Below are 19,109 nucleotides of genomic sequence, written 5' to 3'. Positions count from 1 at the left end.
ATTTTATCATATCATATATCTATCCATCACAAATATACCAGCACATGTAGTTTCAGAGATATGAATGTGTAAGAAAAACAAAAACAGAAGCATTTCCATTTATAGACCTCACTGAAAATCTAGATATATTAAAATCATATTTACATTCCAATGTATATAAAATTAACTAAGTATGCTCACTGCTATTGTTTCTTTATTAATTTTAATAATACACCTTACTTTGTCAATGTTACATACAGCGCAATGAAAAACATTAGTTGCAAAGTTTACCCATATTGGCTGTTAAAACTGTTAGATTGAAGTTATTTTAATTTTTAAAAAGAAATATTTGTTACCAGATTCCATAACCCAAGTTGGTTGTGAATTTTTCTTGTGCCATCTCTGTTAATGTCCATCCCTATTCCAATCATATAGTGTGCCATAAAATAGATTCATTAAATGTTTACATGTTGTTTGCAAGAATGAATAAAAACTTAAGTCAGAACACTGGAAATTTGTTTTCTACTGTTGAAAACTTGAAAATCACTTTAGTTAAAAGTACTACATGCTACAGAGATGTGTTTTAATTATCAATCTATATGGAAATAATGCAGACACAAAATGAACACTGTAATTACGATACAGTAAATCACATTGCAATAATATTTCATATCAATTTTAAGTCATCAGTTTTTCCAATGAATTGTAGCAGCAGCCTTTGATTTAAAAGATCTTCATGCACTGAAAAAAAAACAACAACAACAAAGGAATATGAAATAATATTCACTAGAGTGCATTGTTTTATTTAACAATTTTATAAAAATCTTAAGAATTACTTGTGTAAAGAAGTTACTTCTAATATATAATAATTTAAATTCACCTAGAAAATAACCAATCAGCGAGCAGTGAAAATATGAAATCTTGTTCAATTGGTTTGGTGGAGGAACACCAGTTTCTGCAGAACTAAGTTGAAATTTCTTGTAAGCATCATACCTCAACACAAAACAAAGCAGGAGCCCCGGCATTACCTGAAGAGAAAGTATTCAACATTATTATTTAAGATTGTACAAAGGTGAATGTTCACTAAGGATATCCACAATGTCAACAACAAATTTCGTCCTAGGTTTGTTGATTGTCCATTCTATCATTATTAGTTGTTTACTTTACAACTTACATTTTTCCTACTTGGCTGGGTGTAGCCAAGCAGTTAGGATGTCAAATACTTAGCAGGAAGGTCTAGGGTTTAGGATATAATTTCACTAAATAAGCTCCAAGTTTTACACTGTAGGTGCGTTATAAAAGTGACAGTCAACCCTATTATTTGTTTCAAAGAGTTGTTGGATGCCTGGTTTCTCTCCGTAAAGTTATTCCAAAATTAGGGACAGTAACACCTGAACCGTAAGGGTTCCTGACTGACTGTTTATTAGGGACAGTAACACCTGAACCGTAAGGGTTCCTGACTGACTATTTTGTTTAGCCCACTTTTGAATACAGTTCCATTCAGGATGAAAATTCAGAGTAATTTCTCCGTATTTTTTCACAAGAATGTCTCAATGAAAATGCTGGAAGTGATGATAAACTGTCTTTACATAAATATTACTGTTAACCAAAACATATACATTAAATTTTCTTCTATTTTAAGATTTCAAATCTGTACAGAAACCGATAATTTTCAATTGGAGCAAAATAATATTCCACAAAAATATTACATTACTTATATAATATACAGTAATGATATATTTATTAAATAAACAAGGTAGTTTTTTCAAGATGTTTTACATTAATAACTCATTTTTTTGCAACATCATACGTATAACTTTTTAAAATGAATGTGTTTAAGTAACTGATGATTTACAGAGTAACTCTTTCTGAATCATGGGTGACTAACTTTCCTTAGTTTTTATTGTAGTAGTGAAAATATTTATCCAAATTGCATGAAACAGAGTATAAATAAGTAAATAGTACCTAGATTCTAGTTTTATATAACTGTGTGTAGTATTCCTCTTACTTTAGTACCTAGGTTCTAGTTTTATATAACTGTGTGTAGTATTCCTCTTACTTTTGATAACGTGAAATGTTCTAAATTGTGAGTCTTGAAACATTTATTGGTGATTAAAAACTCCCATTTGTGTTTTATACATTTCAATTTGATTAATATTCATTGGTTTTTTTTTTACTTTGCTGGTAGCAGTAGTCATCACTTCCATCTATAAACTGTAAAAGCATGTCAAAAGTGATTAAAATATATCAGTAACCTTACCTTTCAATCGTTACTAATTACTTTGTCAAAACTTGGTATCTTGACTTCAATATTTTTGATCAAGATCAATTTAAGTAATAATACATTTTATTTAAGTTCATTATTTAAATATAACAAACTTAACAATAATATTAAAAAGATTTGAGTCCTCAGGTTTTGTCATTGCCTACCATACCTACTTGATTCAACCAAACTTATGTCATTTTATTGTGGAAAATTCCTACAGGTTTCACAAAATATATTTGAACAATTTTTTTTCATAAACAGAAGTAACATCTAAGGAAACTATAATTCAAGATGAATGGTTTATTCCAAAGAATTCTAAACTTCTCACACAATGCTGTTTTTCAATAACTCCGAGATGAATGGTTCATTCCACAGAATTCTAAAGTTCCCATGCAATGCTGTTTTTCATCTGTACAACAGTTATGGGTAGTCAATAACATGAACATTACAAATTAATACTGAAACCATTTTATTAGACACTGGCAAACAGATTATAATTTATTCTGCACAGTTGTTTGTCAGTCAGTTGGTTATAGCCACTTTGGAAGTTGAGCTTTATTAATAATTTGATAGGCCACATATTCTGACATCATAAAAGAGTGGCATAGAAAAGCTAGGACACAGGTTAGCTCTGTAGTAGGGCTCTAAGTTTTGGACAGGGAAAGCCAGGTCAAAATACAAACAGCCACAAAATATTCCCCATGCTTTAAGCTGTGAGTGCATTACAAGAGTGGCAGTCAATCCCTTAGCAAAGATGGTGGGTGGTGGGATGCAGCGGGTAGCTGTAGTCAAAAATGCAAATAAAGGGTCGTAGTATTGAAAGTAAAAAGAAACGAAAAGACAGTATCATTCAGATAACAAAATGTGAACAATTATAATTTCATGTGGTGGTACAGTAATAAACCATTTAGCACTGAAAAAAGGTTCCTAAAAACAGAACTCTAAGGCATTGTTTGTTACCTGTGAATGAAGTTCAAGTGTTTTATTTAGGTAATGGTAAATTTAGCATAAATTTCTCACTATAATATCATCACTGGAAAAAAGCAAAGTTTTATTAGATTTCAATTTTGTTTGGTTACAGAGCCATCAAGTAGAAAAACATTTTACCCTTATTTCACATCCTCTCTTTCAGGATTTGTCAATGCATGTAGTCCTCTCTTACATTTACAATGTTATTAGTTACAAACAACAGACAAGCAAGGTTTCATATGAAGTAGTATATTTTTTCCTCACAGGAACACAGAAACACCAAACATATTGTGATAATTATGACATTGTCTACTTTTTGCATGCTGTTCTATGTTCTTTGTTTCATTAAATAAAAAATTATTTAGTGAACTACAACCATTAGTATGAATAAGTTCAGAATTATGGATTTTCATAATTTTGTTTCTCTTTCTTGTGAAAAAACACAACAAACCTCTCAAGGAGATAACAGCTCTAACAAATCAGCTTAAAGCAGGGTATTACTGTACAAAACTGTAACATGGGATGAACAAAAAAAAAATATGCATTGTTTACAAGCTAGATTACTCTGACCTATACAGAAATGAAAAATAACATTTTAAACTTTTCCTTCGAAACTTATCTCCTTATATAATGACAATATCAATACTAAAATATTTGAGTTGAAAACCTTAAAGTTTGTTATATAGGTGTGCAAGTCAACAAGTGAAAAGTGCTTACAGGTTTAAACTAGTGTCTTGCAAATAGATATTAGGAAGTTCTAAAAAATTGTTATAACAACACTGGCTGCACTCATAGCAATGCAAAACAAACAGATGAACATCCACAAAACAGAAAGTGATACATAAATTAGCTTACAATAATTAATCCTTTTGTGCAATTATCCTCTAGAAATTTCTATTTAAATAGACTTTATTGTAACAATTTACTTCTTAAAACACCTATATACATGGATTATATTTGATATACCATCAACCCACTTCCAACATTCTAGTTCCGTGGAATACACCTTTTTGGGAGACACTAGATTAACACTTTCTGAACCTCTCATGTGTTGAACCTATGCACCAAATCTGAAAATTTAAGCAGTAATAATTTTAACATTATTTAAACAATTATTCAGAGTTGATATTTTTTTCACAGTTATTTGGTGTAATTCCTTAAAAAAATGTAAAAAGCGTTCAAACTTAACATTTATGCTCGCTCCTAACTCTTTTGAGAATACAATCAAGTGTTGGTTCTCTTGTGAATTTATTCCTCAATTTGAGGATTTATTATTGCAAGCCTTCATTCACAACACTTGCTATGAAATCATAATATTGGAAAGAATGACTAATGAGGGACAACTTTGAAAATACCAACAGACACAGTTTAAATATCATTTGGTAAAGTGCTTATTAGCTACATGCAGCAATGTAGAGTGCAGGAACTAACAGAAGGTGTTTTGCATGTTCAAGATTAGCTCAGAAGAATTAACAATAAACCAGAGATCTGGAATTTATTATTATTATTATAATCGTCATCATCATTTCTTTATCGTTATTATTATTATAATCATTATCATTTTATTATTCATCATCATCATTATTTATTATCATCGTCATCATATTTATCATCGTCATCATCATTTATTATTATCATTATTATCTATTATTATTATTATTATTATTATTATCTATTATCGTTATCTATTATCGTTATCTATTATTATTATCATTATCTATTATCGTTATCTATTATTATTATTATTTATTATTATCGTTATCTATTATTATTATTATTTATTATTATCATTATCTATTATTATTATTATTTATTATCATCATTATCTATTATTATTATTATTATTTATTATCATTATCTATTATTATTATTATTTATTATCATCATTATCTATTATTATTATTATTTATTATCATTATCTTTTATTATTATTATTTATTATCATTATCTTTTATTATTATTATTTATTATCATTATCTTTTATTATTATTATTTATTATCATTATCTTTTATTATTATTATTTATTATCTATTATTATTATTATTTATTATCATTATCTATTATTATTATTATTTATTATTAGTTTCTTTATTTATATAGATATTCTCCTCATTCCCTAAAATGTTTTCATGTTAAATTATACTTGATTGAAAATGATGGCACTTTTCTTCCACGGAAAGAGACATTAAGTAAGCCTTATTAGGGTTAGAAAGCAATAGAAAAATGTTCTGGCAATTCAAATATTTTTTTCTTATTGATCATTATTCTTGAGAACAGTACCAATAAATATACTGCAACTTATTGAAAAAATAATATACTAATCAGAGAGATATATCTTTAACTAGACTGACCTGACACCATTTTGGAAAATCACATCCTACATCATCAATAAATTGACAGTTTATGAGATGCATTTTACAATTTACAGCCAGAAACTACTGCAACTGAGAAAAAAGCTTTCAAAAGAAGTACATCACTGATAATTAATCAAATTTAAATTGACTGGATATATAGAATGGAAATTTCTTGCCAACAATACAAAAGAAAATGTAAATTCTAAAAAGGAATGTATTTTCAATGTTTTTTTTAAAATCTCAATAAAATTTTGAAAATTTTACAATGTAAAAAATAATAAAAACTACATCAAATCATACAACATTTTAATGCCAGAAACTAGTTATTACATGGTATTAAGCTTCATGCAACTTGGTTGAATAATTTCACTGTGAGAAAGAAACAAAATCAAGTGGCATAGTGATACCTCTCCAATTCAGAAAGTTGAATAAAAATTGCATTAACTTCCAATAGAGGTCCTACTAACATAAGTGTACAAGACAGTTACTATACACTTTCTTTATTATTCAAAATAAAGTTTAACAATAGGCTATCTGTGCTATGCCATCTGCATGTGTCATAAACCTGGATTACAGCATTATAAGCCTTCAGACTTACCCCAAAGTCATTACATTTGTTCTGTTTATGCTACAAACAGATGAAAAAAAAAATGCAAATTAACATGATTTTATTAAAGTCCGTCCCATGAAAATATCCAAGTTCTAACAAATGGTATGATAACACACCTTCTTTCAAGGTTAACGACATCCTAATCAATTATTAGAAAAAAATACATATTACAAGTGAAACTCAGAAATACAGACTCTGATGGGTGCAACACTATTGCATCCTCATGAATATTATAAGTATATATCTTTTGACCCTTGTAAAAACATTGTCATCACTATACTTCAGAATTAAATTTACAATCTCATGCTTATATAAGTGTTAACTGAATGAACTAGTTCATGTTTAGAGCTACAGTACTCACAATATCTCCAAGTCCTAGCATTGAAAAATGTCCACTATTGTGCATGCTGGAACAAAACAAGGTCTTCTTTTAAAAATCAAACCTATATACAACAGCTAAAGTTAACAATTTCCTAAATTGTGAATGTACCTCCAATAATACTGATACTATAGCTATTTCTCAGTCTTCAGGGCTTCCACTCTTTACCCGTCTAAGCATTCAAAACACTTGCTCCAGTTTTTTATACCCCACTCGAATGCCCTAAGCAAATTTTAACTTACAAAATTCTACACCAACCTCAATGAGCCCTCTATATAGGTACTGCACATAAGTACTTCATTCACATAATGTTATCACTTTTTTGAGACATAAACCACCTTTCAGTGGGAAGGTAGGGTGGGAGAGTGCCAGTGATGGTAAGTATTAGTGGTTATACATTTATACACCAAAGAGACAGCTGAGGTTCCACAACTCAGAGTTGGAATTAAGGGGTTGCAGTACCTCTATCTCACATCGATGGCTTGAAATGTTGGACTGCAACGTTTTATACATATATATATAGTTTTGATTGTATCCTGACCTGTAGCCATAGAGCGATGTGTTCTCCACAACAATGAGAAAGTAACAGCAAAGCAGACAAACCTCTTCCACCTGAAAATGTTCAAAAGGAAACATCCTAGGTTTAAAGTGATGAGATCTCGTACATTACATTCAACCAAAGGAAAAGATCTCATCTGGTCTGGAATTGTGAACATTCATCCTCACTTCCCAACCAAGTGGACAAGAAGTATTCTGCTTGTCCCTGGAATTATGAAGAAGACATGGAACCTGTGCTCAACCAAGGACCTAGGATAGGACGCCTTTGAATTTGGAATTATGAAGAGACAGTGGACCTCCATCCATGAACAGTATATGAAAGACACTGATCACAGAAAAAGGGCCATGCAAACCCCAACAGGATATTTTGTGTGAAATTTGAGCCAGAATTACAAATAGGCTTCTACAGAGGCTGGTGCCCCTCATACCAACATCTGGGGAAAATATCCAGGTACCTTTTTATGAATGGTGGAACAAATACTCTGGAAGAAAACTGTCTGCTACCCCAACTGGAAACTAAGGGTAGTAAGAACTCCTGAACTCCATTAGTAGAGTCTAGTAATATGCACCAGAGAGTCCTGAGAAACATTGCTCTGGAAACTTTACTATAGGTGGACTAAGTTCTCTATTTTTAAAGCACACCAATAACAATTTATACAACATAAAGATCAGCAGGGACAGACAGGATTCCCTTTAGCTTTACTCACACCAATAACAATTTATACAACGTAAAGATCAACAGGGACAGACAGGATTCCCTTTAGCTTTACTCATGATATTCCATGAGAAGTGGTGTCCATAATACCATCCAGTACATGCCAAGATGGACCTTACAGAACATCTTATTTCAACAGAGCACATTGCCCATGAGAAGTGGTGTCCATAATAGAAAGGTAATATCATCCAGTACATGCCAAGATGGACTTACAGAACGTCTTATTTCAACAGAGCACATAGCCCATGAGAAGTGGTGTCCATAATAGAAAGGTAATACCATCCAGTACATGCCAAGATGGACCTTACAGAACATCTTATTTCAACAGAGCACATTGCCCATGAGAAGTGGTGTCCATAATAGAAAGGTAATACCATCCAGTACATGCCAAGATGGACCTTACAGAACATCTTATTTCAACAGAGCACATTGCCCATGAGAAGTGGTGTCCATAATAGAAAGGTAATACCATCCAGTACATGCCAAGATGAACTTACAGAACATCTTATTTCAATAGAGCACATTGCCCATGAGAAGTGGTGTCCATGATAGAAAGGTAATACCATCCAGTACATGCCAAGATGGACTTACAGAACATCTTATTTCAACAGAGCACATTGCCCATGAGAAGTGGTGTCCATAATAGAAAGGTAATACCATCCAGTACATGCCAAGATGGACCTTACAGAACATCTTATTTCAACAGAGCACATTACCCATGAGAAGTGGTGTCCATAATAGAAAGGTAATACCATCTAGTAATGCCAAGATGGACCTTACAGAACATCTTATTTCAACAGAGCAATTGCCCATGAGAAGTGGTGTCCATAATAGAAAGGTAATACCATCCAGTACATGCCAAGATGGACCTTACAGAACATCTTATTTCAACAGAGCAATTGCCCATGAGAAGTGGTGTCCATAATAGAAAAGTAATACCATCCAGTACATGCCAAGATGGACTTACAGAACATCTTATTTCAACAGAGCACATTGCCCATGAGAAGTGGTGTCCATAATAGAAAAGTAATACCATCCAGTACATGCCAAGATGGACCTTACAGAACATCTTATTTCAGCAGATCACATTGCAACCTGTCATAATTATAATGAAACTGGTTGCTAGTGCAAAACTAAGAAAGAAAGCATACCTGCTTGGGTAACATTTGGCACAGAGTGGAACCCAATGAAACATGAAGGAATCTTGGAAATAAAGAGCATACGACTGAGGAAAATACCTATGGGTAAAGTCTAACAGATGTGGTCAAAATAGCTACAAGGGTATTGTCAAAACTTTCAGAAGAGGAAACTGACAGATCAAGTAAGTAATGAGAAAATGTACTAGGAGTAATCCATATACCAGCCTACACAGTCTTCCAGTGGACAATGTAACTGGGCTGCTAATGACATGGAGATATGACAGATTTGTTGAGATGTGACATGCAAGACCTTTTTTTTGTTATGGTTATCCATTATAGGCCATGTGAATCAATTTTCAAAGCCATCTCTTTAAAGGTAATGGGTGATAGGTCACAGGAAATAGAAGGATCCCATTGTATGAATGAAGAATCATATCCTAGTACCTTGAAATGAGCTAGTACAAACCACATAACATTTGAGGGCATATCAATCAGGATTGGAGCAGTCAAAAAGATGAAAAATTGTTGGTAAATGGATTGGTGAGAATTATCTTTCCCCTTCCCTGGCTGCCAGTCTTGTGAGGAAAAGACCTATTGGGGTAAAGTAGGATAAATGTTGATTGATAAAGAGTTCTGTGCATGGATTACAAACAACTCTGATGCCCACAAGCCAACAACAACAAAAAATACAAGAGAAAATGAAACAACATGAAGCTAAGACCTCAAAAAGAATATGAGACAACATGCACAAAACAACTGTAAAATCTCTATTTGATTATTGAAAAGGTTGTTTGGGCAAAAAAAATATGAAAGAATTTTAGTAGGCCTGATAGAACTGGAGATTCAAAAATCTTCCAAGTTTTAGAATACCTCAAAACATTGGTTAAGGATGCCTTATATAAAGCCATAGTAGAAAAAGCATTAAACATTCTCAAACACCCACATCAGTATGATAAATAATTTCAGACAAACAGGGTTTAAATTCCTTTTAATACACTACTGACAATAAATGTTCCATTTCCTTTAACAAACAGTCATGATTAGCCTACTGAGACATTTAAGTAAATACAGAGAAACATTAGAAGTTAAATCCTTATGTTGGGCAAGGGATTGCATTACAATAGAGCTTTAAGATTGAGTTTCCGAAAATCCGGGTGGAGAATGTGTGGTAGAGGTTGTCTCAATAGAGACTTCTAATGTGGAAAAGAAAGAGATGAACATTCCTGTAGATACTGAAGAAGAAGAAACTATGTTTAAGCTGGCCAATATACTGCAACCAAAAGAACTCAACAGTGAGAAGAATGATCCATAGTTAGAACCATAGGCAACAGCCAAATCAGGAAAAGGAACACAAATGTAAACTTGTCCAGTTCTGACTGTAAACATTTACTGCCAATGCTTGAGGATGAGGTATCAAAGACCAAAACAACTGTAGTTGAAAATTCCAATGAGTCATAAAGGCTTCAATTGTAAGAGACCCAAACTGAGAGAAAATCCACTGAAAAACCTTGTGATGTAGCATCCACTCTGATGGAAGAATCCAACTAAGTTGAGACATGTGTCTTCAATTAAATTCATCACTTTCTGAACATGATATGTTAAAAGACTGATATGATGGGAATGATATCAGTAGACAAGATCCAAGATATAAAAACAAAGAATTCTGAAAGAAATCTCATAAGAAAAGGTGATAACAACTCTGCAGAAGACATAAGGTGCTGATGCAAGAACAAGAGGTAAAGCCCAAAACTACAGCTCCTGACCCTCATGCATAAACCTGAGAAACCTGCAGGATGATTCTGTTATGAGAATAAGGAGATAAGCATTGATAACATCACAATTAGTCAGTTAGATTCCTGGTGAAAAGTGTCATCATAGGTTTAGAAAATAATCCATTGTAAGGGGAGAAGGATCTAAAAACTGGTTGAGTCGAGACAGATCAATGATTAGACACCAATTTACAGTGAGTGGATCTGTCGGAGATGATGTAAACTGAATGTTCAACCTTGAAACCAGAACATGGAGTACCCACGGATCCCTGGTGAAAGAACTTGAGATGTGCAGGAAGTGATGTTATTGGTCTGCCCAATCTGAAGATCCTCAAGAATACAGAAAATTACAGGAAGTAACAGACCTGAGAACCAAAGGAGAGGATTGAAAAACATAATTGGCCAACACTCCCAAATTAGCATCGGAAAGGCAAGAAACTAATAATGATAAAGAGTAATGTAAACAGGCTCTATCAATTTGGGACTTTAACATCTCTGAAACTCTAGCAAATAACATGGGATGGAAAAAGGAGTTTCCCACAACTTTCTGAAGGCAAAAGACAGTAAATAAAACACTTTCTAACATATGTCTCTACCTAATAAACCAACCAGGAAATCAAAGAAAGAAATGAAGACATTCTGACAAAGGTAGACTTCAGCAAAGTCTCCAACTTTTCCTTAAATTGCTGAGGGGAATGTTGATAACCTTCAGACAAAAACTATATTACAGATAAATACCTCAGGACAGTTGTGAGAGTGAGACAAATCCAAGAAAACTGATCTGTTTAACATGATCACTGGTCCAAAATGAGGCCCATCTGTTGGGAATCTACAGTTACAACAGAAAGTGTTTGTACCCCTGCGTCCCGAGTGGTTTTTTGCTCATAACGTAGAAAGTATCACGATTAGGCTAATAGAAGTATATTATATTAACACACATCTACATAGATTTTTACGTAATTTAAACGACAAATAAACTGTTTATAAACAAACAACCAAAAATAGGAGGAGCAGAAAGTCTTCATACAGTTCAGAACGTGTGAAAAAACTGATATTCCCGTAAAAATTTTGTTTAGTTTGGCAAATAAACTACATTATAACATTCCAGAACTAGACACTGGGTTCATAATTATTGGAATTTAGCCAGCAAAAAATGTACTTACAGCTATTTAGCTCCATCTCCATCATTATCTGCTTGGTCATCATGGTGAACAGAAAACAACTGTCCAGTGATTTAAAAAACCAAATTATTGTAACATACAAGTCTCATGTGTCTCTTTCTGGTATTGCTACACAACTTAAAGTGCTGAAGTCTACTGTTCAAAGCATAATTGCCAAGTTTAAGCTTACAGGATCAACTGCTAACCTCCCTCGTTCTGGAAGCGCCACCAAAATTCCAGAGAGAACCAAGAGGAAGGTTCTCAGAGAAGTTAGTAGGAACCCTCATTTAACACGTAATGACACACAGAAACTGGTGAGGGAAACTGGGGTTGAAATAAGCACCTCTACAGTTATGAACATGTTACGTTCTTCTGGGTTCAAAGCATGCCGTTCTCCATATTTAAAGCCTATTCATTTAGAAGCACGATTGAGGTATGCAAGAAAGCATGTAGATAAACCCTTTACCTATTGGAAGAGTATTCTTTGGTCAGATGAGACTAAAATCGAGCTTTTCAGCCACAATGATGTTCCTAAGAAGGGGGAACGAAATCTTCCAAAGAACACCGTCTCTACAGTTAAACCCGGGGGTGGTTCAATCATGATATGGGGTTCCTTCAGCTCTTCTGGTGTAGGCAGCCTTCACTGCTTCAAAGGAACCATGAAAGAAGAAGAGTACGTTGATATATTAGGCACTTATATCAAGAATGATGCTCGGAACTTGTGGCTTGGGCATCGTTGGATCTTCCAGCACGACAATGACCCTAAGCACACATCGAAATATGTGCAATCCTGGTTGCAGAGAAACCATATAAGCGTTCTGGAGTGGCCATTGCAGTCACCCGATCTCAACCCAATTAAAAACGTTTGGAATGAGTTGAAGACCAGGGTTCATCAGCATCATCCGAAAAACTTGCAAGAGTTGGAGGCCTTCTGTAAAGAAGAATGGAAGAAAATACCAGTCGAGTACTGTCAAAAGATCATGCAGGCCTATGAGGAAAGATTGCGTCAAGTAATTCACCTGAAAGGCTACACAACTGACCATTAAAGTGGATGCACGAACACTTTCTGCCCTTCCTATGTTTGGTTATTTGTTTATAAACAGTTTATTTGTCGTTCAATTTACATAAAAATTTATGTAGATATGTGTTAGTATAATATTTATAATATATTATACTTTCATTATCCTAATCATGATACTTTGCAAGTTATGAGGACAAAACTACTCACGATGCAGGGGTACGAACACTTTCTATCATAACTGTAAATAGACCCCTCCTGCTAGAAATAAGCTAAAAATATGCTGATCTGATAAACTATCCCATCACATAATTGAGTTGCAAATTTCCCAGCATAAATGGCAATATCAGGAGGAGGAGGAAAAACAAGTAGTCACTTGCCATCCTTTCTACTAACAAGGAAGGAGTTGAGTCAAACGCAATAGGAGAGACCCCCAAAACCTCACAAACATGAGTAATCAGCTGTAGAAATGGGGCTGGAAGTGACAGATAAGATGATCCTCTGTTAAAGTCAACCTAGAAGAAGGTGCAAGAAAAAGCAAGTGTGCATTCTTCCCATTCCTCCCTGGGTCATTTCAGAACTGAGAGACACCCTCAGTCCACACACATACATCCACATCTTCATCTTGCAACACATCATATCACAGACAGTTTCTACTGAGAGTGACTGTTCTCCTCCTGTCGAGAAACACCAGACAGCAAAAATCATTTCAGAACTGAGAGACACCCTCAGTCCACACACATACATGCACATCTTCATTTTGCAACAGATCATATCACAGACAGTTTCTACTAAGAGTGACTGTTCTCCTTCTGTCGACAAACACCAGATAGCAAAAACCATTTCAAAACTAAGAGACACCCTCAGTCCACACAAACATGCACATCTTCATCTTGCAACACATCATATCACAGACAGTTTCTACTGAGAGTGACTGTTCTCCTCCTGTCGAGAAACACCAGACAGAAAAACTCATTTCAGAACTGAGAGACACCCTCAGTCCACACACATACATGCACATCTTCATCTTGCAACAGATCATATCACAGACAGTTTCTACTAAGAGTGACTGTTCTCCTTCTGTCGACAAACACAAGATAGCAAAAATGGAAGAGGTCTGGTTGTCCTCTGCAGTAAAAACATTAACTCTGGGAATTCATACTTATCAGTAAGATTTTGCATTTTGTAAGTAATTTATAAATATAAACAAAAGGATAACCACAAAAATGCCAACCATATTCAAAATCATGACACTTCAATTGATAGAAACCTGTGCTGAATGCTTTGTTGAGAAAAAGTGATTACATTATCTGAACAAGGTACTTATATAAAGTACCTAGATAGAGAGCACACAGAAGTTAGTGGAGAATTTTGCATAAGGCATTCATCTGGGGATTAAAAAACTGGAGCTGGTGTTTTGAATGCTCAGATGGACAAAGAGTGGAAATCCTGGAAATTGAGATATAGCTATATTGTCAGTGCAAATTCTAAAGTGGATGCAGTAGGCTAAAAATACTGTAAACACAACAAAAGCTGAAAGCAGTGACAATATCTACTAATTACATTTTCTCTCAATGTTTAATTCTAAAATTAAACTTCACTTATACCAAATTTTTGAAAATCCCTTATTCTTACACTGTTCAATTTTACTATACATTTGTACAAAAAGTCTTGCAAGGAAGAACAAAACATGATTTCAAGATCTGTGGTGTATGTGATGTGATTTTTGTATACTACATGGTTTGAGTGTAAGCAGGCATACACACATCAAGGTGGTTGTGGTGGAAGGCAGAAATATATATTTTAAGGGCATGTTCATGGATTTAAAAGCACTGACTTACACAGTGTAGCTAAATCTACTCGGTAGGTAAAAATTACTGCAAAAGATATATGAAAAATGAGTAAAAACCTATGTTTATATACCTTTTCTAGCACACAACATTGTAAAATCAGTATTTTAAATGACAGATGTCTTTGTATTCAAAAGATGTGTGAAAACTGTACAGATTGCACAGGTTGGGTACATTATGTTGAAACAATTTTAGAGCCACACCACATCGTTACAGTACATATTTCATGTCCTGTCATGCTCTGTCAACTATGCATCTTGAGGATGGCAATGCAGGCATAGTTTCCATTGCAAAAGGCCCTGTTACAACTTGATGTATAAGATAAACAACAGCTTATCAGTATTCATTTCTACAACTCAATTGCACAGAAATCCATGGGTGCTTCATCCAACAAATTGACTAGTATATGTTCATATGCAATACCATTGTATTCTCAAGCTGTTTGAGGTTATAGATATGTTATGGAATCAACCTATGTACATGTAACTTGTGCTGCTTTACCAGACAGAAATCTTTCTTGGTGATGTTGCATCTTGTTACCTGAGGAACTTGGGTGGTTATTGTCACTGATCATTGTGTCTGTAGATTCTCACCTGTTAAAAAATGCCATTTTTTACTTCCTAAAGCTGAGATAAAACTTATTATAAGTCTCTTTCTAAACAGTCCTGGTTCCTCAAGTTGATCCATAACTTTTTGTTTTCCAATGTCATTAAGTAAGAAGGATATCTAGTTCTTCAAGTTGATCTATGTTTCTTTGTTTTCCAATATCATTAAAAACAAAGGATATCTCCAACTTGGAAGTTTTAGATACCCAATCTAAACATGACTTTTTATCTAAGTTTCTTTTTGGATCAGAAACAGCATTTACATAGTCATTCCAAAATCTGAATATGGCTGCAAGACAAGCAATATGAAACTTGTTAAATAATACTACATTGTAGGTAAACATTTATCCTTGTCCAACATTTGGAAACAATTACTTTAAAAATTAGTAATGTCACACAAGTAATTGGTTTTAAAAAATCCAGTCATTTACTAATACATTTGTGAAGATAGCTAAACCAAACAATAACCATTTGTCACTTACCCTGTACAGTAACTTAAGATATTAACAAAATTTATCAACAATAGCATACCTATAATACTAAGTTGCATATGAAGAACAATTATAACACAGAGCAAGAATTCTAATGAAAAATAGAACAGATATGAAATTGTGTGTTTTAACATTTGGATTAAAATTTTTTCTTAGCATTTCTTTGAAAAGTCAATTTTAAGTTATTTTCTTGCCCTATAAATGAAGACATTAGTTTTAAAGAACAAAATTACCTTAAAATTGATTGAAAATAGTTACCTTGGAAACACAAGTTTTCCAGGAAGTGACAATTTTGGAGCTTCACGGATCATTCCTCCCAAATGTAATTTTTTAGCAACTAATCCCATCTATACAATATAAAATAAAGCTTTGAAAATATCACATTTAATAAATTGAGGTTCAACATCACAGGACATTATTTAGCAAAAGTGTTAACAGTTTATAAATATCTTTTATTTCATCTTGTTGACAGGATCTGTAACAGCCATTAGAGGAAGGTCAATTTAACTGCAAATTTATGTACAACATTCTATCATAGTGAGAACTTTTAATAAATATGTTACCGAAGCTCCCTTCTGTCATATTTCATAACCTTCAATTTTCTAAACAGAATGAGATCTACTCTTCTGCTTTTCCTTCCTGCTACCAAATGCTTATGGATTTGAAATTAATATTTAAAAAAGTTGCAATAAAGTTCCATATTTTGCTTCTGAGAATGAAACAGATAAATCTCTTAATTTGCTAGTAAGAGAAATGCCAGTGCACAGCATTACGTTAATCCAAAGCTTCAATAAAGATATTTCCATATTTTTTCACTTCTCAACAAATCAGAATTAAAACCTGTTGTGCTCTCTAATGGTCCACTTTATTTTTTACCAGTTTTTTCATTCAGATGTGCAAATTTGCACCAAACTCTACACGCACAGGCAATATTATGTTTATCCTCAATGTCACTGATTATCAGAACAGTTAGTATTTTATTTTTTTCTTGGTACCTAATAAGTCTATTCATGTTTTTTGGCTTCATGTATTAACACTTACCAAGTATTAGCTGTATTAATTTGTATTTATAGAATGTGGGTATTCAAAACACCAATTTTGGTTTCTATTGAATATTAAACTAGGCTTATTTTCTTTAACCTTACCTTTTATTTTTATATATTTAACCTTCAGGAACATTCATAAATGACTTTCATTGGACATTTCAACCAATCTCTAGTTAAAGATTGGATAGCTTAGCTATACAAGAACTTTCACTACCACTGCATGGCTACAATTACTATAATTTCTTAGAAATTCTTTATAATTTTTATATTCATACATCACTTACAAATTCTAAAACAAAATGCAGAGTTTCAAGTTACAAAAACAACACATTTTAATTTTAGTGTGATGACATATTTTGAAATTGTTAATGTTTTTTCACATTGTATTAACACTGTAAATACTAAAGTTCACAACTTATATTAAACATATCACCAGAGAGTAACAACCAGACATATGGTTTGAAACAAAACATTTTAAAACATATTCAAATTTCTGAACTTTCCCATTGATGGTTTAGAAAAGTTTTTCCCAAACGTGAAGTCGAAGGATTTTATCGAGGGTTCATGAATATAGAACATTAATGTTTTACTTTTACAATATATGTACAGTACTGTGCAAAAGTGTTAGGACAAAGTAAAAAATCAGGCTACTTCAAAGAGAAATTTAAGGTAAATCACAGATGAAACAAAATTTTATTAGTAATTATAATTAGTACAACATAAACTCAGTAGAAGTGCTTGAATTCAGCAAACAGTTAATATTTTGTGTCTCCCCTTTTGTTTTAATAACTGCAGACAGTCTTCCAGGCACTTTTGCAACATATTTAATTAAAGTGTCCTTTGGAATTTTACTCCAAATGTCTCTAATACACTTCCATAGCATCTTTTAAAGTATATTTTATTTGTCATGTTTTTTGTTTTACAAATGGAATCCCAGACCTACTCAACTGGATTGAGACTGAAGCTCTGTGGGGGCCATCACATTAGTTCACTGACTCAAGCAGCTTCTTTTTAGCTAAGTAATTTCTGCACTGGTTGGATGAGTGTTTGGGGGTCATTGTCCTCTTGTTAGTTGAATCCTTTATCAATAATATTGAAACCACTGGGCAGTGGTAGGGTTAAGGTTGTGTGGGCCTTACATCCCATGTAATTTTACACAGAATAAAATTATTAATGGGTCCTGGGGTTGAGCCTCCTCTAGCCCCTACCTAAATACACCACTGCCACTGGGTATACCATGATGGATCAGTATCTGATGGCACTTGAGCTTATCCATTGTTCCATCTATCTTGCAAATATCTCATGTGTCATCATCAATAAAACACTCTCAAACCATCACACTACCTCCCCCATACCTCATAGTAGGTGCTATGCATTCAAGTAGGTACATTAAACCTTTCTTCCACAGAATGTACAACATTATCATTGGAACCAAAGATTTCAGATTTGGACTCATCCTTCTATAACACCCTTTACCAATCATCATCAGTCCAATTTTTGTCATTTTAGCAAATTTCAGTCTCTTGACAATATCTGGAGATCGAAGTCAACTGTTACATGACTACACATTTTATTCTTGTTGAGTTCTTCTTGAAGCTGTAGATCTTTTCTCTCATTTGGTACATGGTCGTTTATCTCATACATGGATCAGTAGAAGTCTTCCTTCTGACATGAAGGCTGCATAAATACTTAACATCAGTATCATTAATACATTTAGGTGTTTTGTCTCTTTCTTTCCTATTTTCAAATTTACTTGTTTCAGTCTCAGGATCTGGGGTGTACGTGACAGAGTTTGGGGAGCATTTCAAGTCTACAGCAATTTGTTCTGAGAGTCCAACCAACATCATGTAAAGCTTTTACGTGAAGTTTCTGGCCTACTGACAGTTCTCTATTTTTTTGGGATCATGGTATGACAACAATACTTAATATATAGTAGTAAGCATTGTTTTTATCAAGGTTTATTTGTGAAGTGCTATTAAAGTATTTCAGTACCATAAGCTAGCTCCTTTCTATACAGTTAACACACTGCATGGGGTACCATTTCAGTACCGTAAGCTAGCTCCTTCTATACAGTTAACACACTGCATGGGGTACCATTTCAGTACCGTAAGCTAGCTCCTTTCTATACAGTTATCACACTGCATGGGGTACCATTTCAGTACCATAAGCTAGCTCATTCTATACAGTTAACACACTGCAT

General features: G+C 33.5%; 1 protein-coding gene across 11 annotated transcripts in view; it reads right to left on the bottom strand.

Annotated features, from left to right (window-relative positions):
* LOC143256279 (signal peptide peptidase-like 3) overlaps positions 1–19,109 on the bottom strand; it is a 49,705-nt gene that overhangs the window by 3,862 nt on the left and 26,734 nt on the right. For 10 of the 11 annotated variants that reach the window (XM_076513315.1, XM_076513316.1, XM_076513306.1 and 7 more), the window contains 3 exons: positions 16,122–16,210; positions 6,541–6,586; positions 860–1,007 (listed from right to left, as the gene is read on the bottom strand). In XM_076513315.1, coding sequence (XP_076369430.1) covers positions 860–1,007; positions 6,541–6,586; positions 16,122–16,210 — 283 coding nt within the window. Of the gene's footprint in view, positions 1–225; positions 721–859; positions 1,008–6,540; positions 6,587–16,121; positions 16,211–19,109 lie in introns of those variants that run through there. The other variant, XM_076513317.1, reaches the window with a different exon arrangement.

This window comes from Tachypleus tridentatus, chromosome 7, assembly GCF_004210375.1.
Source record: "Tachypleus tridentatus isolate NWPU-2018 chromosome 7, ASM421037v1, whole genome shotgun sequence".
Lineage (NCBI taxonomy): Eukaryota > Metazoa > Arthropoda > Merostomata > Xiphosura > Limulidae > Tachypleus > Tachypleus tridentatus.
This window is presented reverse-complemented; position numbering and strand designations above follow the sequence as displayed.